The sequence below is a fragment of the Dermacentor variabilis genome, unplaced genomic scaffold (genome assembly GCF_050947875.1).
Source record: "Dermacentor variabilis isolate Ectoservices unplaced genomic scaffold, ASM5094787v1 scaffold_12, whole genome shotgun sequence".
Classification (NCBI taxonomy): domain Eukaryota; kingdom Metazoa; phylum Arthropoda; class Arachnida; order Ixodida; family Ixodidae; genus Dermacentor; species Dermacentor variabilis.
The window spans coordinates 38,330,267-38,357,534 of NW_027460280.1; the positions used below are offsets into that span (position 1 = coordinate 38,330,267).

General features: G+C 43.3%; 2 protein-coding genes across 14 annotated transcripts in view; one reads left to right on the plus strand and one right to left on the minus strand.

Annotated features, from left to right (window-relative positions):
* Nucleotides 1-27,268, plus strand: part of hts (adducin 1-like protein hts) — a 178,408-nt gene that overhangs the window by 124,825 nt on the left and 26,315 nt on the right. For 7 of the 12 annotated variants that reach the window (XM_075677122.1, XM_075677127.1, XM_075677128.1 and 4 more), the window contains 4 exons: nt 1,731-1,823; nt 9,617-9,812; nt 10,203-10,340; nt 18,850-18,906. In XM_075677122.1, coding sequence (XP_075533237.1) covers nt 1,731-1,823; nt 9,617-9,812; nt 10,203-10,340; nt 18,850-18,906 — 484 coding nt within the window. Of the gene's footprint in view, nt 1-1,730; nt 1,824-9,616; nt 9,813-10,202; nt 10,341-15,456; nt 15,532-18,849; nt 18,907-27,268 lie in introns of all 12 variants that reach the window. The other 5 variants (XM_075677126.1, XM_075677130.1, XM_075677131.1 and 2 more) reach the window with 2 other exon arrangements.
* LOC142566264 (uncharacterized) overlaps nt 20,020-27,268 on the minus strand; it is a 36,760-nt gene continuing 29,511 nt past the window's right edge. Inside the window, exons 5-6 of one of the 2 annotated variants that reach the window (XM_075677134.1) lie at nt 24,672-24,778; nt 20,020-20,130 (exon numbers count right to left, since the gene is read on the minus strand). In XM_075677134.1, the coding sequence (XP_075533249.1) occupies nt 20,100-20,130; nt 24,672-24,778 (138 nt within the window). In that variant the 3' untranslated portion in view covers nt 20,020-20,099. Of the gene's footprint in view, nt 20,278-24,671; nt 24,779-27,268 lie in introns of both variants that reach the window. The other variant, XM_075677135.1, reaches the window with a different exon arrangement.

Here is a 27,268-nt window from a genome sequence, read left to right on the forward strand (position 1 = left end):
CATCTGCTTCTGATTTGTTGTCAGTTTTATCCACATGCCTGCTGGACGGAGTAAACATAGCTTAACCCAGAAGAATCACAGGCAAGCGAGTCGCAATACTAGCATTAACAGTAAATTCTTAGTTGCAGAGGGCAAATGTGCATAAACTGCTACTTGCAATGTTATTGTAAACTTTTCCATGAATGTAGCTTAATTCAAGTGCTTACGGAAAAAATGTTTTCTCCGATAAAAGTGCTTTGCATGGAGATTCAAAATTTCATACATCTTGGCTTGGTCATTTATCACTTTCACTCAGCAAGGTAATTTGGCTTATTAGTCAGAATTGCATATTAATGCTTCAACTTAAAGAAGTGATCAGCTACTAATATATACTTGCAGCTTTAGCACTGATGCCTTGGTGTTTAATTTGGCACTACTAGAATGTGTGCCACATAATACATGCTTGTGATGTGTTATTAGCATTGTTATAGGGATGTTTTTGTTGGAACATTAGTGTAACATAAAAAAAAATGAATAATAAAAGGCTGCCGAAAGCAAAACTGAGCACACATTTCCATTGCTGTCGTCTCAAGTGGCGTAATATGTGCTGTGATGATAAAAAGACAAGTGGACACCACCCACTCTGGAGCATTACAATGTGGTAAGGGTTCTTGTTAGACGAGTCCTCGCAATTTAAACTGTTCAATTCAGCATGTGGTCATGACTGCACACTATAATTAAATGCATGAGCAACCTTTGAGTCTTCTGCATGTAATCGATATGTGGGAGGGAGGGAGCCTGGCCAGAGTGAGTAATTAGTCCAAAGTAAAACAGCCCACAGTTCAAGATCTTCTGTAGCTTTCCTAGAAGTTATATCTGTACATCAGTTCAGTTTGACTCAATGTTTTTGCATTACATTTAATGCTTTAGTGGTGTGCTTTTTGTGATTTTACTATGTCGGCAAAGCTACTTCGTTTAATATGAGGATCACAAAAAGCTGACAGGCGTATAGTGAAGTAAGGGTATATTGTTCTTCTGGGTACTTTTTGTTTTGTTTTGTGGGGGTGAGGTGGCTCCACAGGTGTAGTCAAAATTATTTTTTTTACCCCCCGAGAAATGTAGTATGGCAGACTTGATCCAAAACAAACTCCTTCAAGTAGAATTCTAGGATAAGTGGAGCTTGGCAGTCTTCATTTAGTAGCTTGTGGAATCTGCGCTTGTGTTAAGCTGAACTTCTGATACTCTTCGTATTCATAATAAAATGGAGTCTGCAATACTTTCTTTCAGTTATCCTTTCTCTCTCTCTCTCTCTAGTATATGGAAAGCTTTTACTGGTATCTGCTGGCTCCATTCAAGGGACATTTACCCTTTTCTCTGGATGCTCACAGCCACAGCAGCTGTACTAGTCTTGCTGTTCTGTAATGTTGCAACACTATTTTGAGTGAACTGCCTTAAAACTATATCAAAAGGTGCACTTTCAACAGTGCTTGAGCTTTCGCATGATGCAACATGAAATGTGAAGTCTAACTATAGCAAATGGCAGTTCTTGGCTCTCACTATTTTTGCTGCCCATGCTATCAGTGCATTTGCTAGCTAAGTGTGAAAAATACACTGACGGCAAGTGAATGTAGAGATGATTTTTTCTTGTCTGCTTTTGCTCGTGCATAGTCAGTTGGCCCACACTGAGCGTGATAACCCTGATAGCTGATTTGAAGTATCATCTTATATGGCCTGGTTGTTTCCTTTCACAGCTGAAAGAAAACCGCCTCAATTCGAAAATAAATGCAGGGCCACAATCAAACCTTCTTGATGGAGTCACTTGGGAAGAAGTTAAGAAAATGCAGGTGAGTAACCTTTATAAAAGCTGCTTTATCTTCATACAATAACATTTGGGCCTTGAATATCTGTAGTGTAAGTAATGCAAGTTTTAGTACTGTTACTTTTATTGAAATCAGGAGCAACAATCGCAGCACACCATGCTGTCATATCTTCACTTTATTTCCAACGTAAAGTTGGGGGTCCTCCAGGCAAAAAAGGTCATAGATAACTTGAGGGTACCTGGGGACCATACAGACAGCAGGCGAAGCGATACATCCACAAAACGAAAATTGGAAAGACTTTACATCACTGGGTATATTGAAATAGTGAAAATAATACACAATGCAAGATAAAAAATAGGTATAGTGACTACGAACATCTTTTCATGTGCATTCAAAACATAGCAACGTCAAAAGTAAAGATGCGCTTGTGTTATAATAAGGGTTCTCGTATAACAAAAAAAAAACTCATATTTGCGACTTGAATTTTTAAAGTTGCATGCTGAAATTTATTTGTGAAGTAGCACGCTTTATAAGTGCGGGCATCTGATAGGCGAGGACAGCCCTTCCATAATTTGTAAATGTTTGTTGTGTTATCCATTTGTTACAGTGCATAACGAGCTGACGTGTGTGCTGAAGGTAGCAGGTTTTATGTATGTGCTGGAGGAGCTTGTAGTCATATATTTTACTCCCTTTGAGCAAATTGTGTTTAATGACTAGTTGGTGGATCTTTGGGTTCACCATGATAATACTCAAAAATCCTCAGCACTTCGTAGTCATTGTAGTGCCCCAAACTTGTGTGAATAGGATAAATGGGAGTAGAAGTAGGCATATTATATGGCCTTCTTTAGCTGCAGAGGAATTAGATCGGACAATTTGAATAATATACCAACTGTTCTGCTCAGTCCTGAGGTTAGTTATGCGTGTATTCCACAACATACTTTCCTCAAACCACACACCTAGAAATTTTTTACACTTTACGCATTCTATGACAGTGCCCTGGAGCGTCAGCGCAAGTTCAATGTGATGTGGTTTGTTAGTGGGTTTAAACAAGATGTAGTTAGTTAGTCTGTTTCATCTCATCACTGATATTATGGCGCAGAACAAGTTGATTTCTATGGTGTCGGAGTGTAATGGCACGAAATGAGCTGGGCATACGCTCTCCTGCAACTACCACCACATATGTAATTGATGTTATTCATGGCGGAGTGAGATGTTTAGTTCAGTGCTGAATTGTGCTGCGATTTTTGCTGAAATGTGTAAGTCCAAAGCTGTTAGTGTGTGGTTGTCTGGCATGCTATGTTTTAACATCATGCGTTAAAAAACAGCCTATTTGACCAAGCTCTCATGGCGACCACTTTTTCACTTGACCATTTCATGTATACAAATAGTCTAGCAACTGTTTCTATTGATATCAAAAGCCACAAAGTGCGAATGTCTGTTTCATTTTATTTACATTTGAGCATTGAATAATTTAAGCCAGAATGGGTTACAGCTATATATACTAAATATTCGTAGGGCATTGAGGCAAATTCTCATGTGGCTGCCAAGTTATTACCTTGCAGCCTCCAAATTTCATGTTAGTACTCATTGTCACCCTGTTCTGCACTTTCTGCACTCCTGATAACGTAACAAACTGCACTTGTGAGTGAGGGACTGGCGATGTTTGCTACAGTAGCACATTAGGTGCAACCGAAGTCGCATGTTGCTTTCAGCTTGGCAGGACCTTATTACGTTGGTTTAGCTAGTTAGTATCCATGAAAATTAAGCGGGATGAGGAGATGCCTGCTTACAAAGCACTCAACGCAGCTATTTCCCATGAGTAAAGTATCTCCTGGACTGCACAGAGGAGACTGGAATCTGAGGCAGTTTTGTTTTTACAGACCAAGAAAATTTCACGTCCACACACTATTGAATGCTAGTGCTTCTTCCACACCAGGGTTTGTCAGTTTCAAATTGATGGGAAGGAGTTGAGGCGTCATCTAGGGTCTGAATTCCACACCACCAACACGAGCAGAGTTCATGCTCCAGTGCACTTGCGTGCTTATTGATGAGCATGCTGGTGCCACAATTTTATTCTTGCGGTCTTTTAAAGCACCGCAGATGCAAACATGGGTAAATATGCATTCTGTGAAAATGGAATAAAACACTATTGCACTGACTGTCAGCATGGTCAACAGAAATGTGAAGGTATCAACCAATGACATACTTTTATTGTTTCACAAGTTTGTATAAGTGCCAGCAGAGTTGCGAGCCGTTATGCTTTCTGCATTTTGTAAACAAATTGGAGATCTGTACTCTGGCAGAATGGTGCATTAGTGAGTTGTGCAGTGTGGTCTACAACACACACTTAAAATTGCAGTTTAGTGTACCTCTAAGGGTGTCCTGAAATCTGTGGAACATATTAGAATGAATGTGGTGCCTTGCAAAGAATGTACAGTAGAACCTCTTTGATAGGTTTTGGAAAAAACTGCGAGGAAAAAAAACATACTAACCGAGAAAACATATGATCAGAAGCAATTAAAAAAATTTGACCGACTCTGCTATTGTTATCTACATAATGCGAAGCATTGCGCGGATTGTTGCTGCACCATAAGTCGAGACACGTCGAGCTAGTGGTGCTGCGGTGGTCCAAGACATCTTTTGTTCTTTTCCTGTTGCGTAGTGTTTTAATCTTTTGTTACTGCGAGAAAATGGTCGTTTTTTTATGGGTCCAAAAAAAAATTTACTTGCCACTACAAATAATATTCCAGCACACATTACAGCAGGGCATATTGTGCATAATGAAATGCTCTTTCCAAAAACATGCGTTGCCAAAAAAATAATTGTTCGATAGAACAAAAATTCTTGAAAGCGCCATTTTTGCTGCCAGTTGATAAAAACAATAAAAAACATAATACTACACAAACATTAATATCAAAGGAAATCCAAGGAACGTACTTCCCCAGTTCGTCTAGAGTCATGCACCTCTTTCCAGAACCAATCGCTCTCAGCGTAGCTGGGCAACTACAACATTATGCATCCAAGCATATCTGTTAGCATTTTTGCAGATTGTCTTTATCATCTATGCTGAGAAGAGTAGAAAGAAATCCCACGACATTGTCATGCGCTGATTCATATGTGCTATGGGGCGGCATTCTTGGCGTAAACAGAAGTTTCTTCGCTGCCGATGACACCACATTATCACGACTCTTCTCTCGCAACGCAGCCGCTACGCGTGACACCATTAGGACCAATTTTAAATAACTGCGCAGTGACACCGGCAGCGCCCCTTGCCAGGATTTTATGAGAGAAGCAAAACCAAAACTCTTGGAAACTGCTTGAAAGAGCCAGGTCCACCTGTTCTACATGTGGTGGACCTTCAGAACTACTTTGCCAGAATAAAACGACTCGGACTCCAAGCCAAAGCTCACTAGTGAACAGCTGGCATGAGTTTCGGTTAATTATCAGCGCTCAGCACTGTCAGACGGCAAAGCCGGCGATATAATTTCATTCTTGACTTGCTGGGAGTCATTTGATTACAAAATTTTGACGCTAATACGGCATAATCGTGAACAACGTGCTTTTTTCTCGAGTGTACAAAGGGTGGCAGCCACGGCCCTTTTCGCTACAACATACGCACATAGTTCGCAAAAGCTCCGTCAAAAATCGCAGCATTGCCGGAGCGGGAAAACTTAAACTGATTCTGAAAGTACCTTGAGTGGATAAGAAACGAATCCAACACGTCGAAATCAGTGATCCAAAGAATCTATCACCAGTGAGTGATTTGAATAGGCGTGGTAATGAGAGTTAAGAGGGCGACGGGAAACCGAACGAAAATCAAGCTGGTGGGCAATGCCGGATGTCGCTGAAACGAAGCATGGTGCCCACATTGCACTGCCTGCAGTAGGGAACTGCGGCGCATTCAGATTATCACCTACGAAAGCGTGCAGTATGCTACAGATGGCACGTCGCACTGCCTGCAGCAGGGAACTGCGGTGCATTCAGATTATCGCCTACTAAATGCGTGTAGTATGCTACAAATGGCACTGTGCACTACGCGCTGTGGTGATTCTTATTGCAATAAGTTTGCCAGCGATAGCTGTGAATGCGGCGTGCAACGACCCAGGCGGAGATTGGCTGGTACCGAAATAAGAAACTGTGCTCACAGTCGTTTTCACTTGAGACAGGCGGCTATATACTGCTCTCGATTGCGTGCGCCTCGCGCCTTTTCTTGTTCTCATGGGATCTAGTGGCCGCAAAACGTATATAATCACAATGTCCAGCAGGGAACGGCGGCGCATTTCAGTTATCGCCTATTAAAACCGTGCACTATGCTTCCTACGGCAGTGTACGCTGTGAAACAGGTAGGCAAAGGTGCTTATGCAATAGGATTGGCGGTGGTGGCTGTGAATACCGCGCGGACGACCCCGGAGAAGATTTGCTGGTACCGAAATGAAAAAACTGAGCGCACGCTGGCATTTTCACGCGAGACGGGCAGGCGAGTGTTGCAGTGAAGCTGCCGCGTCGGGCAGCTATATACTGTTATCGACCACGCACGTCTTGCACATTTTCTTGTTTACGTGTGATCTAGCGCCCAGTAAACATATCATGCAATTGCAGTTTGGCAACATACTAAACATTGGTGCCGAAAGATTTTTTTCCTTGAACATATGAACCGGTCAAAATGAGCGTAACTCTATATGGTCATTTTTTGTGCTCTCGATTGCAAACGTTGGTGCCGGAAAAACGTACATAGCAGGAACGTATCAACGGGGTCCTACTTTTCGGCGGAATATTTTTAAAAGGACCTTATATGAAGAGAGTGTTATGCTTACTTCTTCCCCTTTAACTCGTCAGTTCCCTGAATCAGTGGCAGTTCACTGCCTTGCACTCTTTCCCCCCCCCTTCCCCTTGTGTGCTTTTGGTAACTATTCAAGGTGTGCCCCTAACGAAGCTGGCCTGACAGTTACAAAGGAGCAGTGATTATGTGTTGACAACTGCCACTTCCTAGATAAACTGGCCGAGTAGGCATGCATGCATGAGCTTGTGTGTGCAAGTAATTCATGGATAAGAATCGCTCAGTGGTAGGAATCTGTGGGCTGCTACTACCTGACATTAACTGGCAGTCAGCTGGCTGTTCCAAAAATGGCGAGGAGCCCTCTCTTTGAAAAAAGAGCTAGCTGTCCTTGCATTCCATTTCTTAGATCCACTCACTGCGTACATACAACTTAAATGCTTGTCTGAGACATTCACAGGTCTGTTTACCCACCAAGGCCACAGGTTCAGCTCTTATGATGTACTTGTTTTCTACACTTTGGCATGAGGTCATAAACCTCTTGCCATGTTTCAGCTGCAAACCTTTCCTGTGTCTTGTGGAAGGTTTACAGAAGCAAACACTTCATTGGAGAAATGCATAAGTGATGCTGTCCAGTATTATGCAAAAAGATGACAGCACTTGCAAGTTATGCCTTCAGCTTAGTTAGAATGGCCATGATAGAAGTCTCGCCAGTATTGACAGTTCATGAAAACATGGCATCAGGTTTGATCTCTGAAACTAATAGCTTCTTGATAATAGGGTGCCTTCAATCACCACATGCTGCTGTTTATTTCCAATCGGCTGCTGCAATGTGGTAACTGCGCATGCACAGTTGTTACTTGATCCTTGCATTGCTGTGATTGACTTATAGACCACATAAGTGAAGAAGTTTCGTGTTTGTTAAATGGCCCCTGAAACGGTTCGGACAAATCTTGTAGTCGCATAGGGTACAGCTTAAGTAGAACATTCGCGCCCCAAGTGAAGCGTTACGTTTTAATGGAGCTACAAGCGATTACAAGTTACCCTCCTCCCTAGCCATGCTTTTCCTCCTCAACTCGTTCGCCGAGCGATAGGCGCTAAGCTCCGCCTTCACTGGTTATGCGTCACGATGCGACGTTACATCATCCACTTCGGGTTGTTCTGGAGCCCGCCCCCGCCCGCGTGAAACCTCTCCGCTCGCTGCTTGGCCGTCGACCCCAAGCGAGAGCTATCGAAGCAGCGTGCGTTGCGAGCATTCTGTCGCAGCGCTGAGGTGTCTGGTATTCCGGTAACCACACACTGGCTGAACGATTCGACAGAACGGCGGAGGCATAAACTCAAGCTGATGAAGGAACCTTCGCGTAGACGTACGTGAGCTGCCTGATCGCTCTCCACGATCCAGCCACCCGTGGCGCAGAGCTTAACCAGCCAAAGAAAGAGCTAATATTGCTCTAACCAAGTGTAAAACATTTTAAACATTCACAAACTATCCTGCGAAACATTTACACCAGCAGTAAAGAATACATTTTGTTACTGCTACTGTGTCTAGTTGCGCTCTATGCCACCAGGTGGCTGCACCGTGCAGACCATTCACATTTGCGTTTCGGTGCATCCCATGAAATGACACGCAAGGGGATACGGCCAGGCCCTGTCACCTTGCGCTTGCATTTACTCTAATACCGGACTCGTGAACCGCTATTGCGTTAGTAATCTTCCTGTGTAAGGTGACGGCCGCAATGCGCAAATCCTGGTGCCGATCGGATAGCGGCAGTCTGATGCGCTGCAGCCAGTCCGCTCGTCTACTGGCTTGCAGAGGGACACAATGTCCCAGCTTGGCATATTGCCAGTCACTACGTTTGCAGTCCACAACGCAACAAAGTCGAATCATAGCGCTCGCGAAAAGACAGACCGACACTGACGGCGGAGCTCTCGTCAAAGACGGAGCATGTTGTAACACAAGCAGACGACACCTTGCTGTGTGCCGGAAGTGCTTAAGTTTACTGAAAAATTGTTCTTGTGCATTCCCTTTACATTACTTTCTTTTTATAAAAACAAATGAACTAACATTCCAACTATTACGAACATAATTTATTTACCATAAAGTTGGAAAAACTATCGATCACGCGCCCTGGTCAGTCAATCGGATAGCTCACCCCACTGGCATCATATGGGTAGGGGCGGCTTAAGATTCCGCCGCGCAGTGTGCTGCGATCGGCAGCGACGTGCGTTTTTAAAACCTTATAATAAATTACACGCTTTACGTGGAGCCCTTAGATGTGTCAAATAATGACCAGAAGGACCTACTTACTTTACTTTTTACTAGTACTTTTGTAGGAAATCGTCAAAATCGTTTCAGGGTCCCTTTAAGCATGTTCCCATTGTTGTGATTTGTTAAGCCAAACTTGGGTTGAATTCCAATGGTAGATCCAGATCAAGTTTCTCTGCTCTGTATGAAGCAATCCTATTCCAATGGCAAAATGAGAGCATGAGTTGTATGTTCCAACGGGAGATTAGGACCAGCCATTCATTCCGGATCGCTCTACGGAGCAAAAATATTCGCTCTGCCGAAATTGAGACTTGACCAGAAGTCCACCTGATGTATTTCTTTTACCCACCTCTGCCTTCTGTCACTATCGTCTGTTTCCGGTCACGGGCAGCTATGGACAACGTGAAAAACATGGACGCTACGTTGCGCCATGTGTTTTTGTTCCTGCTCCTGGATAGTGACAGCTCTGACTCCGACACTATAACTTCGAAGTCCAGTGATGATTCTTTTGACATGGATGAAAAACAAACTCATGGAATGCTGGTACAGGGCTAGAGCTGCCGTAATGCTGGGATGATCCAGGTGATGGTAATGAGGCCTACCTAATCCTAGTCTTGCGCCCTCTCACTTGATTTCCCTGTACTAAGTGCCTCCGCGGGAGCGCTCGCGATCTGCCATTGGAATTCAACATTAGGTTGAGACACCCTCTACATTTGGAAAGTTAAATTTCTGAATGTCGGCAAGCATGTCATGCAATTTGCTCTCTGGCCTGCATAGGATGCTGTGGCGAGTGCAACAGGCGACCAAGTTGTGCTTGTGGGTGCTGCATCGAAGGGGATAATTCAGCGTGACTATCAGCACAATGCTATGGTCTACAAAACTGCCTATAGTAAGAATCCCTTTGACAACATTACTGACTCTGAGCTTGAAGACTACAAGCGACTTGTGGAAAGAAAGCAGCGTGGAGAATCAAGTGAGTGGTGCATTTGTGTGTCTGCATCTGGGGGTGGTGGGTGATATTAATGGACATCAGCTACTTCTTGTTTGTATAGTCACGTCTCTTTTTTGTTCTATACTCTGCCTCTTGTCAGTGCAATTTTTGTTGATGCAAATTGGGGGTTGGTTGTTCCTGCTACAGATTAAAACAATTGCTCCAATTTTCCAAGTGTGCCTGGAATTTGCTCGTTAAGTGTTCTTATCCTGAAAAGGACACTCTCAAAGTTGCTTCTTTAAAGGACTTGGGTTGCATCATGATAAATTCTTTGTACAGCTTGGCTCTAAACCGTTGTTGCACGCCAGCACTGGAGAATGTTATATCGCAGCAGCGGCTTGTCATTGAGTGGCATGTTATGCCTCTTTGCAGTTGATGATGATGTGCCAGACAGCTTAAAGCCATTGCTTGTTGAACCAGTCGCTGTCCCAAGCCAGGGACCACAGCGGACATCCAGTCCACTGCAGTCACCTGCTCAGTCACCAACATCACCTGCATCTGACGAAGAAGGTGGGTGTGCATAGGTGCAGCAACCATAGTTGCAGGTATCTTTCGAACAAATTGTGGGAAGAGGCTATGGCTAGCACTCTGCCATTATTGCACAAAGGTGCAGACAAACTCTGTGTATGGCTATTACAGCCATTTTAATTGACTGTCTTGGAGCTCCCCTTTGAGTTGTGGCAGTATATGGAGTAGTTGTGCAGACCTTACATATGTAGTCATAAGCTTGTTTGACAATCTTTAAGTCAAGCATTGGGCAACTTTTATTTTTTAGAGCTAGAACAGGTTTGGTCTTTTCAGCACATCATTTGGGATAGTACAGTTAGGGGGCAGAGAACAGGACCACCACGACCCACAGTAACAGTGGATTTATTTGTATCAACACAAAACGCATGCGTAGCAGCAGACATAAGTTTTGACATGGAGTCGGAGCATCCAAGGCAGATACCTACAAAGTCTGTAACTAGAAATGACAACTGGTGGTGGTATCCAGTTCGCTACACTCGTGTGGCGTCCTTTGTCATATATAAATTTTGGAGACATTTATTGTATTAGTGCTGTTTTAACACGCCCCCATTGGAAACCTATCCATAACTTTCATGATCATAAAAGACTTTGTTTGAAATGTGCACCAGCCAACTTGCACATGAAAATAATTTTTTTCTGCTTGTGAAGAGAAGTACTATCAGGAACTTCAGAGGCACCATATCGCAAAAAGAAATATATTTTTTCGTGTTGGCTTTACAAGCTAAGGGGCCCTAAAACGTAAAACTATTCCCATATGTTTTTATCCAATCTCCTGACTTCAAGTTTGTATAACCACCGACACAAGCATCCGGCGGTCACCCGCAGGATTGTCTGAACAGACCAATCAAACGCTCTCCTCGTTCATAGGAGGAGGTCACTTTTGTTTCATTTAAAAATAACATCGCTTACACTGAGCAGCTTGTCTTATCTAATTGGCTGACAAGAGGCGAGGAGCACGCTCAAATGGAGAGGGATTCGATGGGGCCAAGCCGCTGCACTTAAAATCTAACCGGATGAAAAGGGTAGTGCCGCCGTCTGCGATTGGTCCGCTTTCCCTTACTTGGCTTGAGGTGGCTGGTCGAAAATCGTGGCGGCATGCAACAAAAGCTTAAGAATGACACTAAAACGGATCCTCAGCTAAAGATAGTTGGCATAACGAGATCGTAAACGTACCGAAAGTGCTCGAAAACGTTACACTGCCACGCAAGAAGTTTTATTATACGCAAATAAACCCATGCTCTCCGGCAGGTGCGAGTAGCCAGTGCTTGAGCGATTGGCGGTGGCCATCTTTTATTCCTTTCGGAATGGGGCAGCCTGCTGCTATTCAGAAGAAAATTCAGTTTTGTTCAGCATATTAATATTAATGCATCTTTAACGCGTACACGTCACTTTGACGCGGTGACTTTTTGCGGTTTTGTGACGTCACGTGACAGGCAGGGGAAGTAGGTGCAGTCCGAAAACTTTTGACCCATAGTCGAGGGCTAATGGCGTGAAAAGTCGTCAAATCATAAATAACGATTTTTCTTTTGTTCAGTGAAATCATGCATGATCAGTGCGTACACGTCATATCAGATGGGGAGCTATTGCGGTTGTCGTGACGTCGCGTTACAGACAGGTGAAGTAGGGGTGGTCCAAAAAAGTTTTGGCCAATCGCGGAGGGCTGATTGCAGAATTGGAATAGAAAAGTTTGGAATAGTTTTACATTATAGAGCCCAAGGTTGAAGCATCATTGGCCTTACATTAACCTTTTAACCCCCAATCCCGAGCTGTACTCGTCATGGGAGGTTGTGCTTATATCGCCAATGACTAGTCGCGCTTGTTCAGCTCGATGTTGTGCTGATCCCACTGCCAAAGACTAGTTACAGTTCACATTGAGAGAAAGCTGCCATCAAGAGCAGCTTTCTCTTCTAAAAAAATAGAAATTTGTTCATTGTAACCAGATACCAGTCAAGTAATACATTTTCAGAATCAGAATGACAAAAATGACTAGACAAAATAATTTGACAATTTTTTCCTTTTTTTTTTTTTGGAAATGTGAGGGTTCAAGGGTTAACGGGCACTAGAAGCAAACATTGAGTCAAATTAATGTGATAAGCGTCTTGAAATTTTCAAAGCATCACTTGAGGTTCTGTCAACATGGCCAAACAGTCATCTTAGATCACTTAACACAGTTAGGAGTTAGGGCAGTTGTGTGAGCCATCTCTGGTCCTTGCAAAAAAAATGTGTCCAGCAACGCATACCCTCGAAATTGTCGCCAAAGTGAAGGAATCTAGTGTCACCTAAATATGTGGATGACAGTACCTCCACCTGTTTTCCCCAGCAATACGGGGCTTTCAGGAGACATACTGTCATAAGTTGTAATTTTCGCAGTGCACTGAGGAATTTTCAGGACTATAACCAACCTACTACACCAGCTAGACTTCAGCCTGCCATCACTGTCCCATTAACAGTATTGGAAGACAACAGTTTTTTTAAATATTTGGAACTGAACCTTGTAAAATGTAAGCTTCAGTCCACATGATTTGCACAAAGCCCTGCAATCCATCGTATAAGTTTGATTAGGGCCACATGTTTCTTTTTCTGAAATTTGGTGAAAAAAAGTGCTGTCTGTACACAAACCAAAAATGTGATTGCTTTTAAAAATATATTTGAGGCCCGAATGAGCAGCCTGGGACTACTTTTTACTTAACTTCAATTGCTGCCTTAGTGATTCTTAGTGGCAATGAGCTTGGGAGTTGAGCAGATTAGGGTCCCCAGTTCTCTAGGCAAGTGCTTATCCTGGCTGTGTTGGCTGGAGGTGAGGTTGCCCTCAGGTACAGGCCCAAACTTACTACATAGTGCACTTGTAAATTAGGTCCCTTATTTTTTATACAAGGAAGAATCGGTCATTGGAAAAGCTAAGAGGGGTGTTTAGCATGAAATATGAACAAAATGTTACGTTTCAGGTATTACAGGCATAAAAGGAGGCAACTCCATGCTTGAGCTCATAGGAAGTTGTGGAGCTATGGGGAGTCAAATGGTATGCATGCACACAGTGTAGAATCACAGCTGGAAGGATGGCATGTAAAACATATAGCACATGGTTTAACAAGGTGGTGATTTGCACAATTTGACACTGCATAATCAGTGGTGAACCAATGCAGAAACACAAAAGGGAGAGGGACAAACGCTGAACTTCCTGCTGATTTTATTCCACACATGCGCACAGAATTTATAATCAGATGAGCGAGACATGCGAGAAGGGTTAACCACAAAAAAAGGAGAGGAGGAAAAAAGATACAGGGCATGGCAACACCGAAAGAAGTGTGAACGAGGGGGCATCGCGAAGCACTGTAACCAAACTAATGCAAAGCTATACAGCAACCAAGGTCAACCACAAAGACAAAAGGTGTACAACAGTCACTGTCAAGTAGCAGATGCCAGATAGACCAGATCTGTTTCAGGTAAGAGGAACGACGGCATGTTGATGCAATTCTCCCGTCATAATCTCAGCTTTTTTCATGATCTCACAAATTGTCTGTTCGCTGCATTTACCGAATACACTGGTATTATGTGGCTTGCAGCCATCCTCTTTGCAGTGCAATGCAAGTAAGCCAGAGGAACCATTGTTAATGTTGTTGCTCTGTTCTTACAACCTATCATTAAGGCATCTGTCTGCCTGATCAATATACTTGTTACCACAGGGTAGCACAATGACGTAGGTACTGCCACTCTTGCATGGGAACTTGTTCCAACATCACTGCTGTGTTCTGGTACATTGATACCTTGGTTGCCATATAGTTTTGGATTAGTTTGGTTTCGGCCCTTTGCAATGCCCCCTCATTCGTGCCTCTTTCTATGATCATGCTTTGTATCTTGCTTTACTTTTTATCTGTCTCATTCATCTGAGTATAAATTATGCATGCATGTGTGAAACCGTGAGCTGAAAGTTCAGTACTTGTCCCTATCCCTTTGTGTTCCTGCACTGGTTCACCCTTTATAACGAAGCACATACTGCACAGGCAATTGTGCATGCTGGTCAGTGCTGCGCAGAGAAAGCATTGTGGGTTTTGGTTTCACATGTTGGTTGGCTTCACAAATGTGTGCACACAGATGAAAATTTCAACAAGCATGTGCAGTCACAAAGCAACAACCATCATTAAAAGAACTTCTTTCTGGGCTATTCAATACATTGATGACCATATTTTTTTCAACATAAGACATTACTGACAGGAAGAGTGAAGACAGAACAAGCACGATCAGTCTTTTCTCTTCTTGTAAGTTAACATGTTTTCTAGTGCAAAAACGTCATCCAGCACCTTTCCTATCCTGTCCTTCTCGTCCATCTCTTTCTGCACTATAGTATCATGCGCCAGCTCGACTAACAGTGTGTATTGCTAAAGAAAGCAAGTCGTAAAGAAAGTGTGGTAACAAAGCCACATCAGCAACGTTGTTGCAAAGATACACCAGAATTATGGCTGCAACTGATGGGTGTTGGGCCGGCAGCAAAGCCCATTTGAAACTCTCTTGTTTTTTTCTTTGTATATGTGCCTAACTGCAGTGTAGCGTTTTTTGTAGTTATCGCTGTTGTCTTTGTAGTTGTCCCCACCGTCCCTATTCTCACTTTGAGAAGGATAGCCTGTGCAGTGCAGAGAAGCAGTTTTGTCATTTCCTAGGGTTGAGGAACTAAGATCATGCTGTGAAGTGATGTAGTCAGAAGTGGCATTTGCAGTAAGGTGGTACTCTGAGAGCTGGCGCACATACTTTTATATGAAGCTCTGAAGATGGTACCATATTATTCACATTACCTTACAGGTAATGTGAATAAGATGTTGCCGCGTAATATTCACATTACCATATTCGCATTCACATTACCTGTAAGGTAATATAAATAATATAGTCCTTCTGAGTAGGAAATTTGCTCAGTGCATCAATCAGAAGCAGTACTGTTTCAGTCTAATTTGTACATGGATGTGTTAACAGATGGAGTTTTAGGCATTAGAAGTTGAACAATATTGGAACTGATTTAGGTCTGTGGCTGCTGTGATGGTGTATTAGTTAGGCATATGATGTCTGCTTATACCTACATTGTGCTCGCACCTCCCCTTTTTCAAAATAGTCAAGACATCTGTTATAACGGCGGTGCGCTACCTTCAACCAAACATGACAGAACCACAGATTATCATCACAGACGGTTAGTTTTTGTGTGGTACTGCATACCAATATCTGGCTTTTCTTTGCGCTTTCAGCATCTCTTCCAGATTGACTAGAGAGGCCACTAACAGCGTCGCTGCACAGCAGCATTTGCATGACTGCGTATAAAACACTGGGTGTGTTGCGTGAAACAAGTGCTACATAGTATCCCAGCGGCATGTCTACAAACCACTCCTGTCCCTGTCCATGCCATGACGACCTTGTTTTTCTGCTTAACTCTTTCGGCCCCATAGGCTACCATATCTAGAGTTGCTGGTTTGTATTTCATGGAGGCACTGCAGCAACCCTAGTAACAGTTTGAATGGTGCTGTGCAGGGTGTCTGTCTACCAATGGGGAAAATCAGGAATTCTCAGGGATTTTGAGTAGTCTGGAAAAACTTGGGAAAACTCGGGGAACTTGTGCTTCTATCAGGGAAAATTAGCTGTAATCTTATTGAAAGGGAACGAAAGTCGTGGTAATGCTGGTTCGAGTAACAGACAGGAATCGTAATGAATAGTCTTTGATGTCCTCCCATTGGCTAGAGGAGTTGTCAGTGTACAGTCAACGACCGAACTTCCAGATGCCCAATAATTGAGACGACTTTGCAGCAACATTACGTACCCCATAGAGTCAGTGTATCTGAACGTCTGAAATTTCGGAAGCAAGAACCCTTCGCTGTCCAATTTTCCGGACTTTTTGCCCTGACCGCATGTCCAAAACAGCAGTAATCAAAGCCAGCCACCACCGCTACAGTTTCGATTACCTCGCTGCCTTGAACGAGCGCTCTCGCACACAGATCCGCTGGCAGCCATAGCCACCACTGCGGCAAAGCTAGGCCTAGCTGCTTCGGCGTTCGCTATTGAGCTTCTTGCCATTGGGTGCCATGTTTTTCATTGAAAGCATTCGTTGTCAGCAATGGCGCCAATTCTGCCTTTGTGTTTCCTTGCGATTGGCTTTGAAGCTCAGAAAGCATGGTGCATTGCATAATGCCGGTTCCCAAAAGTCAGCTTCGCCTCCGTACAGAAATTCTACTTGGTGAAGCATACATCCATAAAAGTATTGCGGTGAAGCATAACAAGCATGGGAGCGGACAATTGCCACGGGACACAGTATGTATTCCTTAACCGTTTGAGGGTCAATTTTTATTGACATATGCGACCGCCCACGGTTGATGGTTCTTTTTTTTTTTTTTTTTTTTGCAGGTTTTAATTATTCTTAGGGACTTCTTTCGAAAATTCACCGCAATTTTTCTAGGGTGACCGTAAAGTGAGAAAAAAAATATTTTGCATTGGTATATATGTACTCTTCATTCATGAATAACAACAATAAAAAAGGAAATAAACTCAGAATTAAAAATTTGATGCATTTTTATACACATAGTTCAAAGCCTTGAAAATGCGCACACGAGAATATTTCGTGAGACTCAAATCTTCCTGGTCTTACACTAATATCTAATGTGTACATCCATAGCGTAATGGAACTGCATAGGTGCACGTACTCAAGAAAACTGTGTGGTTGTGTGCCCATCAAAAAAGCAAAACGTGTGACAAACTTCCGCTAATCTTCATCTTATCGCCAACCAGAGGCAATTAGTTTTTGCGAGTGTCAAAAAAAAAAAAGGCAGCGGAAATTTATGCACGGCGGCATCCTTCCTATGCACACCGCTGTGAGCACTGAACGAGCGAAAAAGATGCGGTCACCCTTTGAGCGGTTAGTAACGAGATAGCCATCAGTTTTACAAGTGCAAGAAGCCGAAACCACCCGCGAAAACAAAACCCCAACCGCCACCCACCCAAGCGCGTGCCAATGCACAGGCGGTACTATATAGACGCGTGGGAGTGAACTAGCTTTAAAACAAACCCTGCAACGAAAACTGAGATGAGGAGGTGCGCAAAAAAATTCCCTGTATTCCCACATAGTGGCAGCACATGACAGAAAATAAAAAGTTAGGAAATGGGCGCGCTTTTTAAATGTACAGACGGCGCCGTAAATATACGGCATTGACCATTTTCGGACTTGTTCGTGCCGCCGTATATTTACGTCCTTGACCCTCAAAGGGTTAATTATACACGCTTGCACCCAATATCTCCTGTCACAGTATGAGCACCGATATGCCTAATACGTGTACCGACATGCCTTCAGAGCTTTACCGAATGTGCCTGTGGCAGTTTGAGCCCCTAAGGGACAGTAAAAGACGCATTCATTTTTTCCAACGGGCCAATTTTTCGGACGTTTTGGTGGCCCTTAAGCAGTTCGAAAAATCGGGTGTTGACTGTACAACCAAGAATATGCTTCAAATGGTCCATTGGGCGAAGAAGTGGCGGAAGGTGCTATGATCAGAACAGAAAGGATCCATGCCCTGAGGACTGAACGGGAAAGGAAGCGTGCTGCCGCCGTTTTGAAAGCTTGAGCTCAATAAACAGTTTTGGCTGATGCCGAGATGCAGGTGTCTCTCATCCAAACCAATATAAAGTCTTCAAAGGAGTGAAACACAACAGTGAGCCATTGTGCACCGGCTGAGAGTATGTCAGGGCAGTTGAGGTTGACTTACGAGCTGTTGAGCGAGAATGTCAATAGTGACAAAGTTCGGACCTCATACCACTGAGCTTGCCATCAGTTGATAGAAATAGCTCATATTTGAAAATATTTGCTTCTGTATGCATCTACTTTTTATTTGTATTTGAGAAGAATGTCCAAATCGATTTGGTTTTTTTTTTTTTTCGACAACATATTATTTGCTGTACATTTTACTAACCCCTCCCTTCTATTCTCTTTTTGAATAAATTAAACACTGCTCCTTAGTATTTAAACTGGATTCAGTTGTCCTTTTTTTTTTCACATGCTTACTAGAGAGTGACAGCATCGCGCGACATGGTTTCAGCCAGTCTTCACATAAATTAAGTCCTGTGTCATCCAGGGAATTTTGCAAAGGCACTAAGTGAAAACCTGGAAAATTCAGGGAATTTAGAATTGTGAACTTCGTAGACACACTGGCTGTGTCACCCATCAGTGAAAGCAAGTGCCATTCTGGATTTTTACTGGTAGCTAGACAGGAACAGGATAATAACATTCATTGCAAGGGCTTTTCCAATTGTTTTGATACCAGAGGTCCGTGTGGACATAAGTTGTTGGGCCGAAAAGGTTAAACACATCCTTTTATCCATTGTATCATACACATTGTGGATGACTACTGTACATGCCTGCACTTGCAACCAAAAGGCTTCCCTGGAGTAGGTCCTGGGATGGCATTCTGGTTTGCCTTAGTCGTAGTGTGCATGTCTGCATGGAGTGTTCTGCTTCTTTCCTAACTGCATGCAGATTCAAAATCCAGTGCTCGAGTGAAGCGGTCATTGTCATCAAGGTTGGCCACAGAGGGTAAGTGCTTGGACAGCTATGCTGAGTGCTTCATGACATCAAGCATGCAATAATTATTACAACTTAGAGCACTGTTATGATGCTCTGTCACTGAATAGTTGCTTATCCTTGTGCATATTGGCTTTAGGTGCTCATGTTTGCATCACCCAAGTTCAGAAACTTGTGCTGGTCACAAGTTTTCTTCAATGCAAATTTGTTATGCTGATAGAAATACTGTTTAGATATGTTTCAAGCACTCAACTGAACATTCACCTCTAATGCAGATGAATGCTTGGAATCGGTTCAAATGTTAGTGGTTGCAGACACTGCTGGTGGAGTCAATAGGGGTGGTCTGCAAGAAGTTAGCTTTCTTCACACCATGTCAGCAACTAGGTAGAACATAATACTCTCAAACCACAATTTAATGAAGGCATACTGGCTGTCAAAATTTCAATTTCACGAACCTAACTTATGTTCCCTTAATTTGTCCTGTTGGCTGACATGTTATAAAGGAGCATATTTAAATATTAAGAATTCAAAATGTTCAGGCTATGTGGACATGCGAGCTAATGGAGCTTAGCCAAAGCAGTGCTGTCATGCCATTAGTCTGAGGAGTCTTGCAGTGTGTATGGTGCGCCAAGATATCTTTGGTCACAAGGCTGTAAACCATAATTCTACAATGGATGGAATGTATTTAGCTTATGAAAACATGCCACATGCATTGGTATCTGTTTTGGGTGACACGTCCTCATAAGCACATCCCAGTAGTGGTGACCCAGCAGCTACCACAATGATTGCCATTCACCAAAAATAGGATTTCCACGGACTTGGAGCAGCATAGATGTAGTCAACTTACTGGCTGCCTAAATATTCCCAAAATTGATGCAACTGCCTAGCCAGTTGCGCAACATTTGAGTAATCATTTTTTGTGTGCCTTCAAAGTCTGACGCTTTGCACACACCTTGAAGCCACATTCATCCCAAGGTTGCCTGCTGCCCACTGTTTATTTTGTGCCCCCCCCCCCCCCCCCCGCTCATGCAGAAATGAAGATAGAAAACACACTAGCATGTGTCAATTGCATGCAGAACTTGCCCAACTAAAGCAGACTAAACGCAAAGCATTAGGTTTTATCAGCTTTAATTGTCACTGTTTACAGTGAGCATGCCTGATGACTCTCCCAAATTATTGGTAAAATTTATGAATTCGGGCTCGTTTTACGATTTTATTAATGTTGCATCAAGTTTTCTGAAAAATAAATCCAGTTCATAAAACAGTCGGTAAAAAGACAGTGAAGTAGCTTTGTTCCAGGGCCTTTACATTAGAGGGGTACTTCGTACAAGTTCATTCATAGATGTTCCTGCAGCAGGCAAAGGCAGCAAACGTCACTGTGATCTAAAAACAATATATTACTGTCAGTTTCTCCTGTTCCAAGTTTGCTGCTGCTTGGATCCTGCATCTAAAGGTAAATCATCTTTTATAAACTTAGTTTGTACCCCAGGAAATGTTTGTACTCACGGTAGACATTTTAAGAATGCGTGCTATCCCTTTCTTCCGTTGTCATGTCTGCAGGACTTTGTACTATCATAATTCTCAAGTTAGGCAGGTATGCATGAGCTAAACTCCTATACAGAGGCACCATCAAGGGTGCCTCTGTATAGGCATAATGGCAATAATGCCAATAATGGCACAGAGAAATGGCATATCTTGTGTGCTGCTTATGTATCTGTCCTCACTAAGGCAAGTGGAAAGCCTGCACATTAGGCAGAGACTATGCAGATGCAAATTGTTATAATGGCAGTGCTAAATCAATGGATGTAGTCACTTCTCCTCTATAAAAGCATTCTAGGCAAGTAAATTTTAGCTGAGTGACATGTTCGTAATTCATTCAATTGAGGTTTGACGGCAGTTTGTTTCTGTAAAAGATAATATTCATCAATAAAAGCTAAATAAAGGAGCACCAAAAACGAAAGAAGAGAACAAGAAGCAGGGTGTCTACCAACTGGGAAAACTGGGAATTCTCAGGGATATTGAATAGTCCGGAAATACTCTGGGAAAACTCGGGGCAATCGGTGTTTCTATCAGGGAAAATGAGCAGTAACTTTGTTGAAAGGGAATGAAAGTCGTGGTAATGCTTGCTCAAGTAACAGAGAGGAATCTTAACGGATCCTCTTTGATGCTGTGTCGTCCACTAGAGGAGTTGCCAGTGTACCGTCAATGACAGACTTTCTGGACGCCTGATAATTCGGACAGCTTTGCGGTGCCACCACGTTCCCAATGTATAATGTATAGTCAATGTATAAGAACGTCCAAAATTTCGGGTGCGAGAACCCTTTGCCGTCCGAATTTTCGAACTTTTTGCCGTGACCGCCGATCCCAAACAGCATTAATCAAAGCTGCCACCATTGCCGCTATTTTGATTACCTTGCCGCCTCAAACTGGCACTCTCGCACGCATATCTGCTGGCAGCCGTAGCCACCACCACGGCAACGCTAGGCCTAGCTGCTTCGACGTTCGCTATTAATCTTCTTGCCATTCTGTGCCATTCGGCCTTTGTGGTCCTAGCGATTTGTTTCGAAGCTCGGAGAACACACCACATTGCATAATGCTGGGTCCCGAAAGTCAGCTTCGCCTCAGTGCAGCAATGTTACGTGGTGAAGCTTAACAAGCGTGGTGAGGGGGCAATTGTCACACGACACAGTATGTATTCCTTAATTATGCACGCGTGTACCCGCCATATCCTGTCACAGTACGAGCACCAATATGCCAAATTAATGTACTGGTAGGCCTTCCAAGCTTTTTCGTATGTGCCTGTGGCAACTTGAGCCCTTAAAGGGCCCCTCACCAGGTCTGGCCATTTTGAGCTGACAAGCGCAGTGCATACTATGCGCACTAACGATCGTGTCTGCTCAGTATTACATCACTGCGTGCCGCGGAAAGAGCTGAAATTTCAAACCAAATGCCATCTGCTCTTCTCGTTGTGGGCGCCGTGCTCCCAGTCAGAGAGCTGACGCAATTGCACAAGTACGCCTACGTACATGTACATCGTACTGCTGCACGTCACTCGTAGTCACATGTGACTCCAAGAATTATTCAAGGCAACATCTGTTATTTGTGTAATCTGTTGCTTCAATAGACGAATTAAAGTTTAGAAAAATAATAAAACACACTAACCGAAAGTCTGTGTGTTCTTGTTTTACTTCGCACCACTGCAAGAGAGATTTACTTCCGCTTCGTCTGCATTTACCCATGTAGTGCAGTCATGCACGCAGGCAACGAAAGTGTCATTTTCTACAATATTTGAGTGTGGCGATCATGCTCTGTGACCCGCTTGTGTCTTCCTCAGTATTCGCGTAGCACTGGCTTATACCGCTAGTCAGGTGTTTTTTTTCGCAGCACGCAAAATCGTGTGCTGCGTAAAACGAGACAAACGCAACAGCTCGTGCGCGACTCCTCCAGCAGAAGTGCACCATGCAGCAAAAAAGCTAGGGAAAAAAAAAAATGAAGGCGGGCCAGTGACGTATGTGTCACGCGATCCTCGAGCTCCGGTATGGGAGAACGCAGGGAAAGAATTTCGCTTGCGGAGGCTAGATGGGGCAAGTGGAAAGAGCGTCTCGCTTGGCAGTGGCCCTCGCCTCCTGAAGTCGTGGGTTCAGAGCACTGAAATATTTCTGTGTCGGCTATTAATGAACCAATTTGATAAATGCTGGCAGCAGAATGCTCCCTAGAGGGCACATAACTTCCAGCATGTAACCGAAATGTGTTATGTGGCCGGTGAGGGGCCATTTAAGGGCAGTAAAAGGCTTGCATTAATTTTTTTAAACTGCCCGATTATTCGGACCATTTTTCGGCCCCTAAGGAGTCCGAAAAAGTCAGTTGTACAGTCAACGTCCACAGACTGTACAACTGACTAAGAGGATGCTTCAAATGGTCCGTGGGGTGAACGCGTGGAGGAAGGAGGACAAGAACAGAAACGAACTACGCCATTGAGGAATGAACGGGAAAGGAAGTCTGCTGCAGCTTCTTCGAAGGAGCTTGAGCTCAAAAAGCAGTGTTGGCTGACGCCGAGATGCCCCGCCCTTCTGTTTTATTTTTGAATAAAATAAAGTCTAGTCCTTATTATTTGAATTGTATGAAGTTTTTTTTTTTTTTTTTTTTTTAACATCCTTACTAGAGTCGCAGCATCGGGTGACATGGTATCAACCCGTGTTGACATAAAACGAAGTTCTGTGTCACTCGGGGAATTTTGCAAAGGCACTCTGGGAATTTGGAAATGTCAACTTGGTAGACACCCTGAAGAAAGTGACAGGTCTATCCTTTTATCAGTAGTTTTCTATCAGCAGTCTCCTATCAGTCTATCCTACTTTGATAAATGAGTTTTAATTACTAACAGCTGGCCCCTATTAAATTTTGTGTTGCATTATTTGTTGGAAAAAGGCTGTTGACAAGGACTGATTTGTCTTCCTCCATTTTTTCCCCCACTGTGTGTTTTTTTTTTATATATATAAATGTTGGCTCGATAGGTTCATTTCAGGTTTAGAAGGAATGATAAGAAGCAGCCTGCATGGAGGTTGAGTTAGGCAATGTCCATTTACACCATGAAGCTGCCAAAATAATGCAGGAGAGTTTCTGTTATGGTAACTTAGATCACATTTAAATTTTTTAAGAATACAACCAGATCATTGAGGTTTCTTCCTCATCCTTTCTTTCGGCACAGATTCCTAACATGCGCATCAGCTTTCATGTACCTTTGAAAAGTAAACTGAACGTGATGGCTATTCGGCAGACTCCTATAGATGTAAAAACCAATTGCTACTAGTTCATGAAGAGCAAGCAATGTGGAAACGAAAGCAAATGCTAAAGGACAAAATCTATTTGACAGCATGTCTTTTCACTGCTTTGCCTGAAGAAAGCAGGAAGGAGCATGAGCACAGGTATGCCAAGGCACTCGTTGCCAAGGCAGTGTGCTGGTATCACTCATGGTCAGAAGCACCGTAGGCTTACTTTACATACAAGCAAAGCATGCGATGCCTGCTTATGTACCATCTACAGCGGCTTAACCTTAAGAAATGTGTGAGCTATTAGGTGCAAACAGCTGATGCTTTGACGTAATAGTTCTGCAGAAACCCACAAGGTGGAGAGAAGTAATTAGTAAAGAGAAAATGAGACATCCACCCAATCATGGCAGTTGCTACAAAGGAAACCCATATGGGTTCGTTGAAAGAAAAGCCTCAGTTGAAAAATTTGCCATGGTCCGGGACTCGGAACCTGGGACCACCGCCTTTCTGGTGCAGTTTCTCTACCATCTGAGCTCTCTTCTGAGCCCTCTTCAGAGTACTCTTGTTTTTTTTGTTTTTTTTTCCTTTTCTTTTTCTTTTTTCTTTTCTGTCTAGATCACACATAGCCTAATTGCTACACAACACCAGAAAATTTTGCTGTGTTGTGACATTACAATAATGTTGATGAAGCCAGGTCCGGTGCTTTGAGACCAACTTGCCTAGTGTCGTCCTTTTATGTGTGAGAAGTGTGTGGTAAAGTTTCTAGAAATTGAAATATGTGCATCAGTGCACCTTTAAAGGTATGCTGTTACTAACAAAGGTTTCAATATATTCAAAATTACTGAAAGTGATGAAAAGCCTTTTCTGGAAATTGTCGCTAATTGACACTTGACCTGCTATCATAGTTCATAAGAAAGCACCAGAATTATCTGTGATGTGCTTTCCTGGGGCAATAATTTTTTTCCCCCCGCTTCTGCCACCTATTTACAATGTGTCCATATACTACCTCACCCTGCAAAACATGCCTTGATATTCTTGTTGTTCAGGCAACTTCTATGTTCAGTTGGCAAACCAGGATCATCAGTCCACTTGGAGGCTCTCATGTTAACTTGCAGCACCTGTAAACCAGAATGGGATAGCATTAAATAAGGGTTTTGTAGCATGTGTCAGAAGAACTTCACTTTGGCCTAGTTGGTATTTACTGCATATCATATTGACCGCAAAAAAGACTGGGACAGAGGGAGAGAACACATAAACAGCACGGGCGGTAACTTTCAACTGTTTTATTCACGGCAGCCAGTGGGCATATATAGGCAAAAAGAACATGCGCAGATCGCAGCAACCAAGAATGCACATCAGCTTAGCGTGGCAACCAATTATCAAAAAAAATCTATTTCCGATTGAAACAACCTAATGGAGGTATCGCTAACAGTCTTCGCCTTTCTTTTTTATGTGATAAGCCTCCATCAGTTCACGTGCAGTCTGGTCATGGCTTTTCCCCAGAATCTTTATCTCCTCAAAAAGAGGTGCACAGCGACAGGCATTGCAGTACGCAGGTAAGTGCGCCAATTCATCTTTCGTTAACTTTTGTTCACGTTCCCTGGCTCGATCATTTAGGCACCGTCCAGTCTGCCCTATGTAGGACTTGCCACACGCCAGGGGGATTTCATACACAACTCCTACATTGCATTTTGCATACGGCTTGGTGTGGTTCTTACCACAACCTTGCCTTCCTTTAGGATCACGAGAGGTGCGGGGGCAGAGCCGTGCCAGCTTAAAAAAGGCTGAAAAGACAAGGGGGACTCCAAACCTGCCTGCCCCCTTCCTTAGGTTGTGAGCGACCCTGTGAATATACGGCACTACTTCAGGTCTTATGGCCATAGTAGTCGTCCTCACCCTTGCTTTGCCCCTAAATCCTTTTACCTTCTGCAGGAGGGTTTCCACCACTGGCGTTATCATCTAGTCTGGGAACACTGCCGTCTTAAGACGGGAAATCTGATTGTCAGAGGCAAGCTGCATCTTGTGCACACACGATTTGCGGAGAGCCGATTCTAAGCAGAGCATCGCTACTCCTCGTTTAACAATCTTTGACTGGGAGGAATCATATGGCACCAAGCCCTTTTGTGCCCGAGGGAAGTACTGCCAGCACGCGTGGCCTTTAGCAAAGGAAATGCGTAGGTCTAAAAAACGCAGGACATTGTCGAGTGGAAGTTCGTGAGTAAAAGAAAGCCCTTTCCCAAGTTGTTTATAAACGGCTAAAATGCTGTCACAAGAAGTTAAACTTCCTTGCCCGTTAAAAACAATTAAAAAGTCATCCATATACCTAAAAACTTTTAAAATGTTTAAAAACGCCCCCCCCAAATGCCTGATGAAGCACTCTGTCAATGGTAGCTAAAAAAACGTTACACAAAAGCGGCGCAATGCACGAGCCGGTGCAGATTCCACGTTTCTGCAAATAGAACTGTTCGTGATAACTGATAAAAGTGCTATTAAGATAGGTTTCTAAAAGAGTTAAAAAATCTTCCACCGAAATACCAGCTGCGTTCTGGAAGGCAATGGTGCCATTTGCTTCAATACACATCCTCGCAGCAACAAACAAATCTCTATGAGGAACGGAGTAGAAAAGATCTTCTACATCAACCAAAAAAGCCGGACCTATGTCCTGGTTAGCCCTTAGAAATTCAACAACCTCGTCAGAGCTTTTGGCTACAAAGGGGTCAGATATAACAAGTGTCTTTAAACTCCTCAAGATGAAGCGGCTAACTTGAACCTGCCACTTTCCACGCTCGCTAACTATCGTCCTGAGAGGGATGCCGGGTTTATGCGTCTTCGCAGTAAAGTAAACACTTAGCGCGGCACCTAAAGCGCTACTGACGTCCCTAGCTAGTTTACCGAGATTAAGAGACTTGCACATTCTTATAACCCTGCTCTTTACTCTAGTTTCAGAGTTCCTAATAGGTTTAAGATTCTTCTTCAGTGCCTCAGAGGCTTTAGCACCAAACATGCCCTTCGGGAGCACAACAAATTGTTGCTGTGAGGATGTGTATTGAAGCAAATGGCACCATTGCCTTCCAGAACGCAGCTCGTATTTCGGTGGAAGATTTTTTAACTCTTTTAGAAACCTATCTTAATAGCACTTTTATCAGTTATGACGAACAGTTCTATTTGCAGAAACGTGGAATCTGCACCGGCTCGTGCATTGCGCCGCTTTTGTGTAACATTTTTTTAGCTACCATTGACAGAGTGCTTCATCAGGCATTTGGGTGGGCGTTTTTAAACATTTTAAAAGTTTTTAGGTATATGGATGACTTCTTAATTGTTTTTAACGGGCAAGGAAGTTTAACTTCTTGTGACAGCATTTTAGCCGTTTATAAACAACTTGGGAAAGGGCTTTCTTTTACTCACAGAACTTCCACTCGACAATGTCATGCGTTTTTTAGACCTACGCATTTCCTTTGCTAAAGGCCACGCGTGCTGGCAGTACTTCCCTCGGGCACAGAAGGGCTTAGTGCCATATGATTCCTCCCAGTCAAAGATTGTTAAACGAGGAGTAGCGATGCTCTGCTTTGAATCGGCTCTCCGCAAATCGTGTGTGCACAAGATGCAGC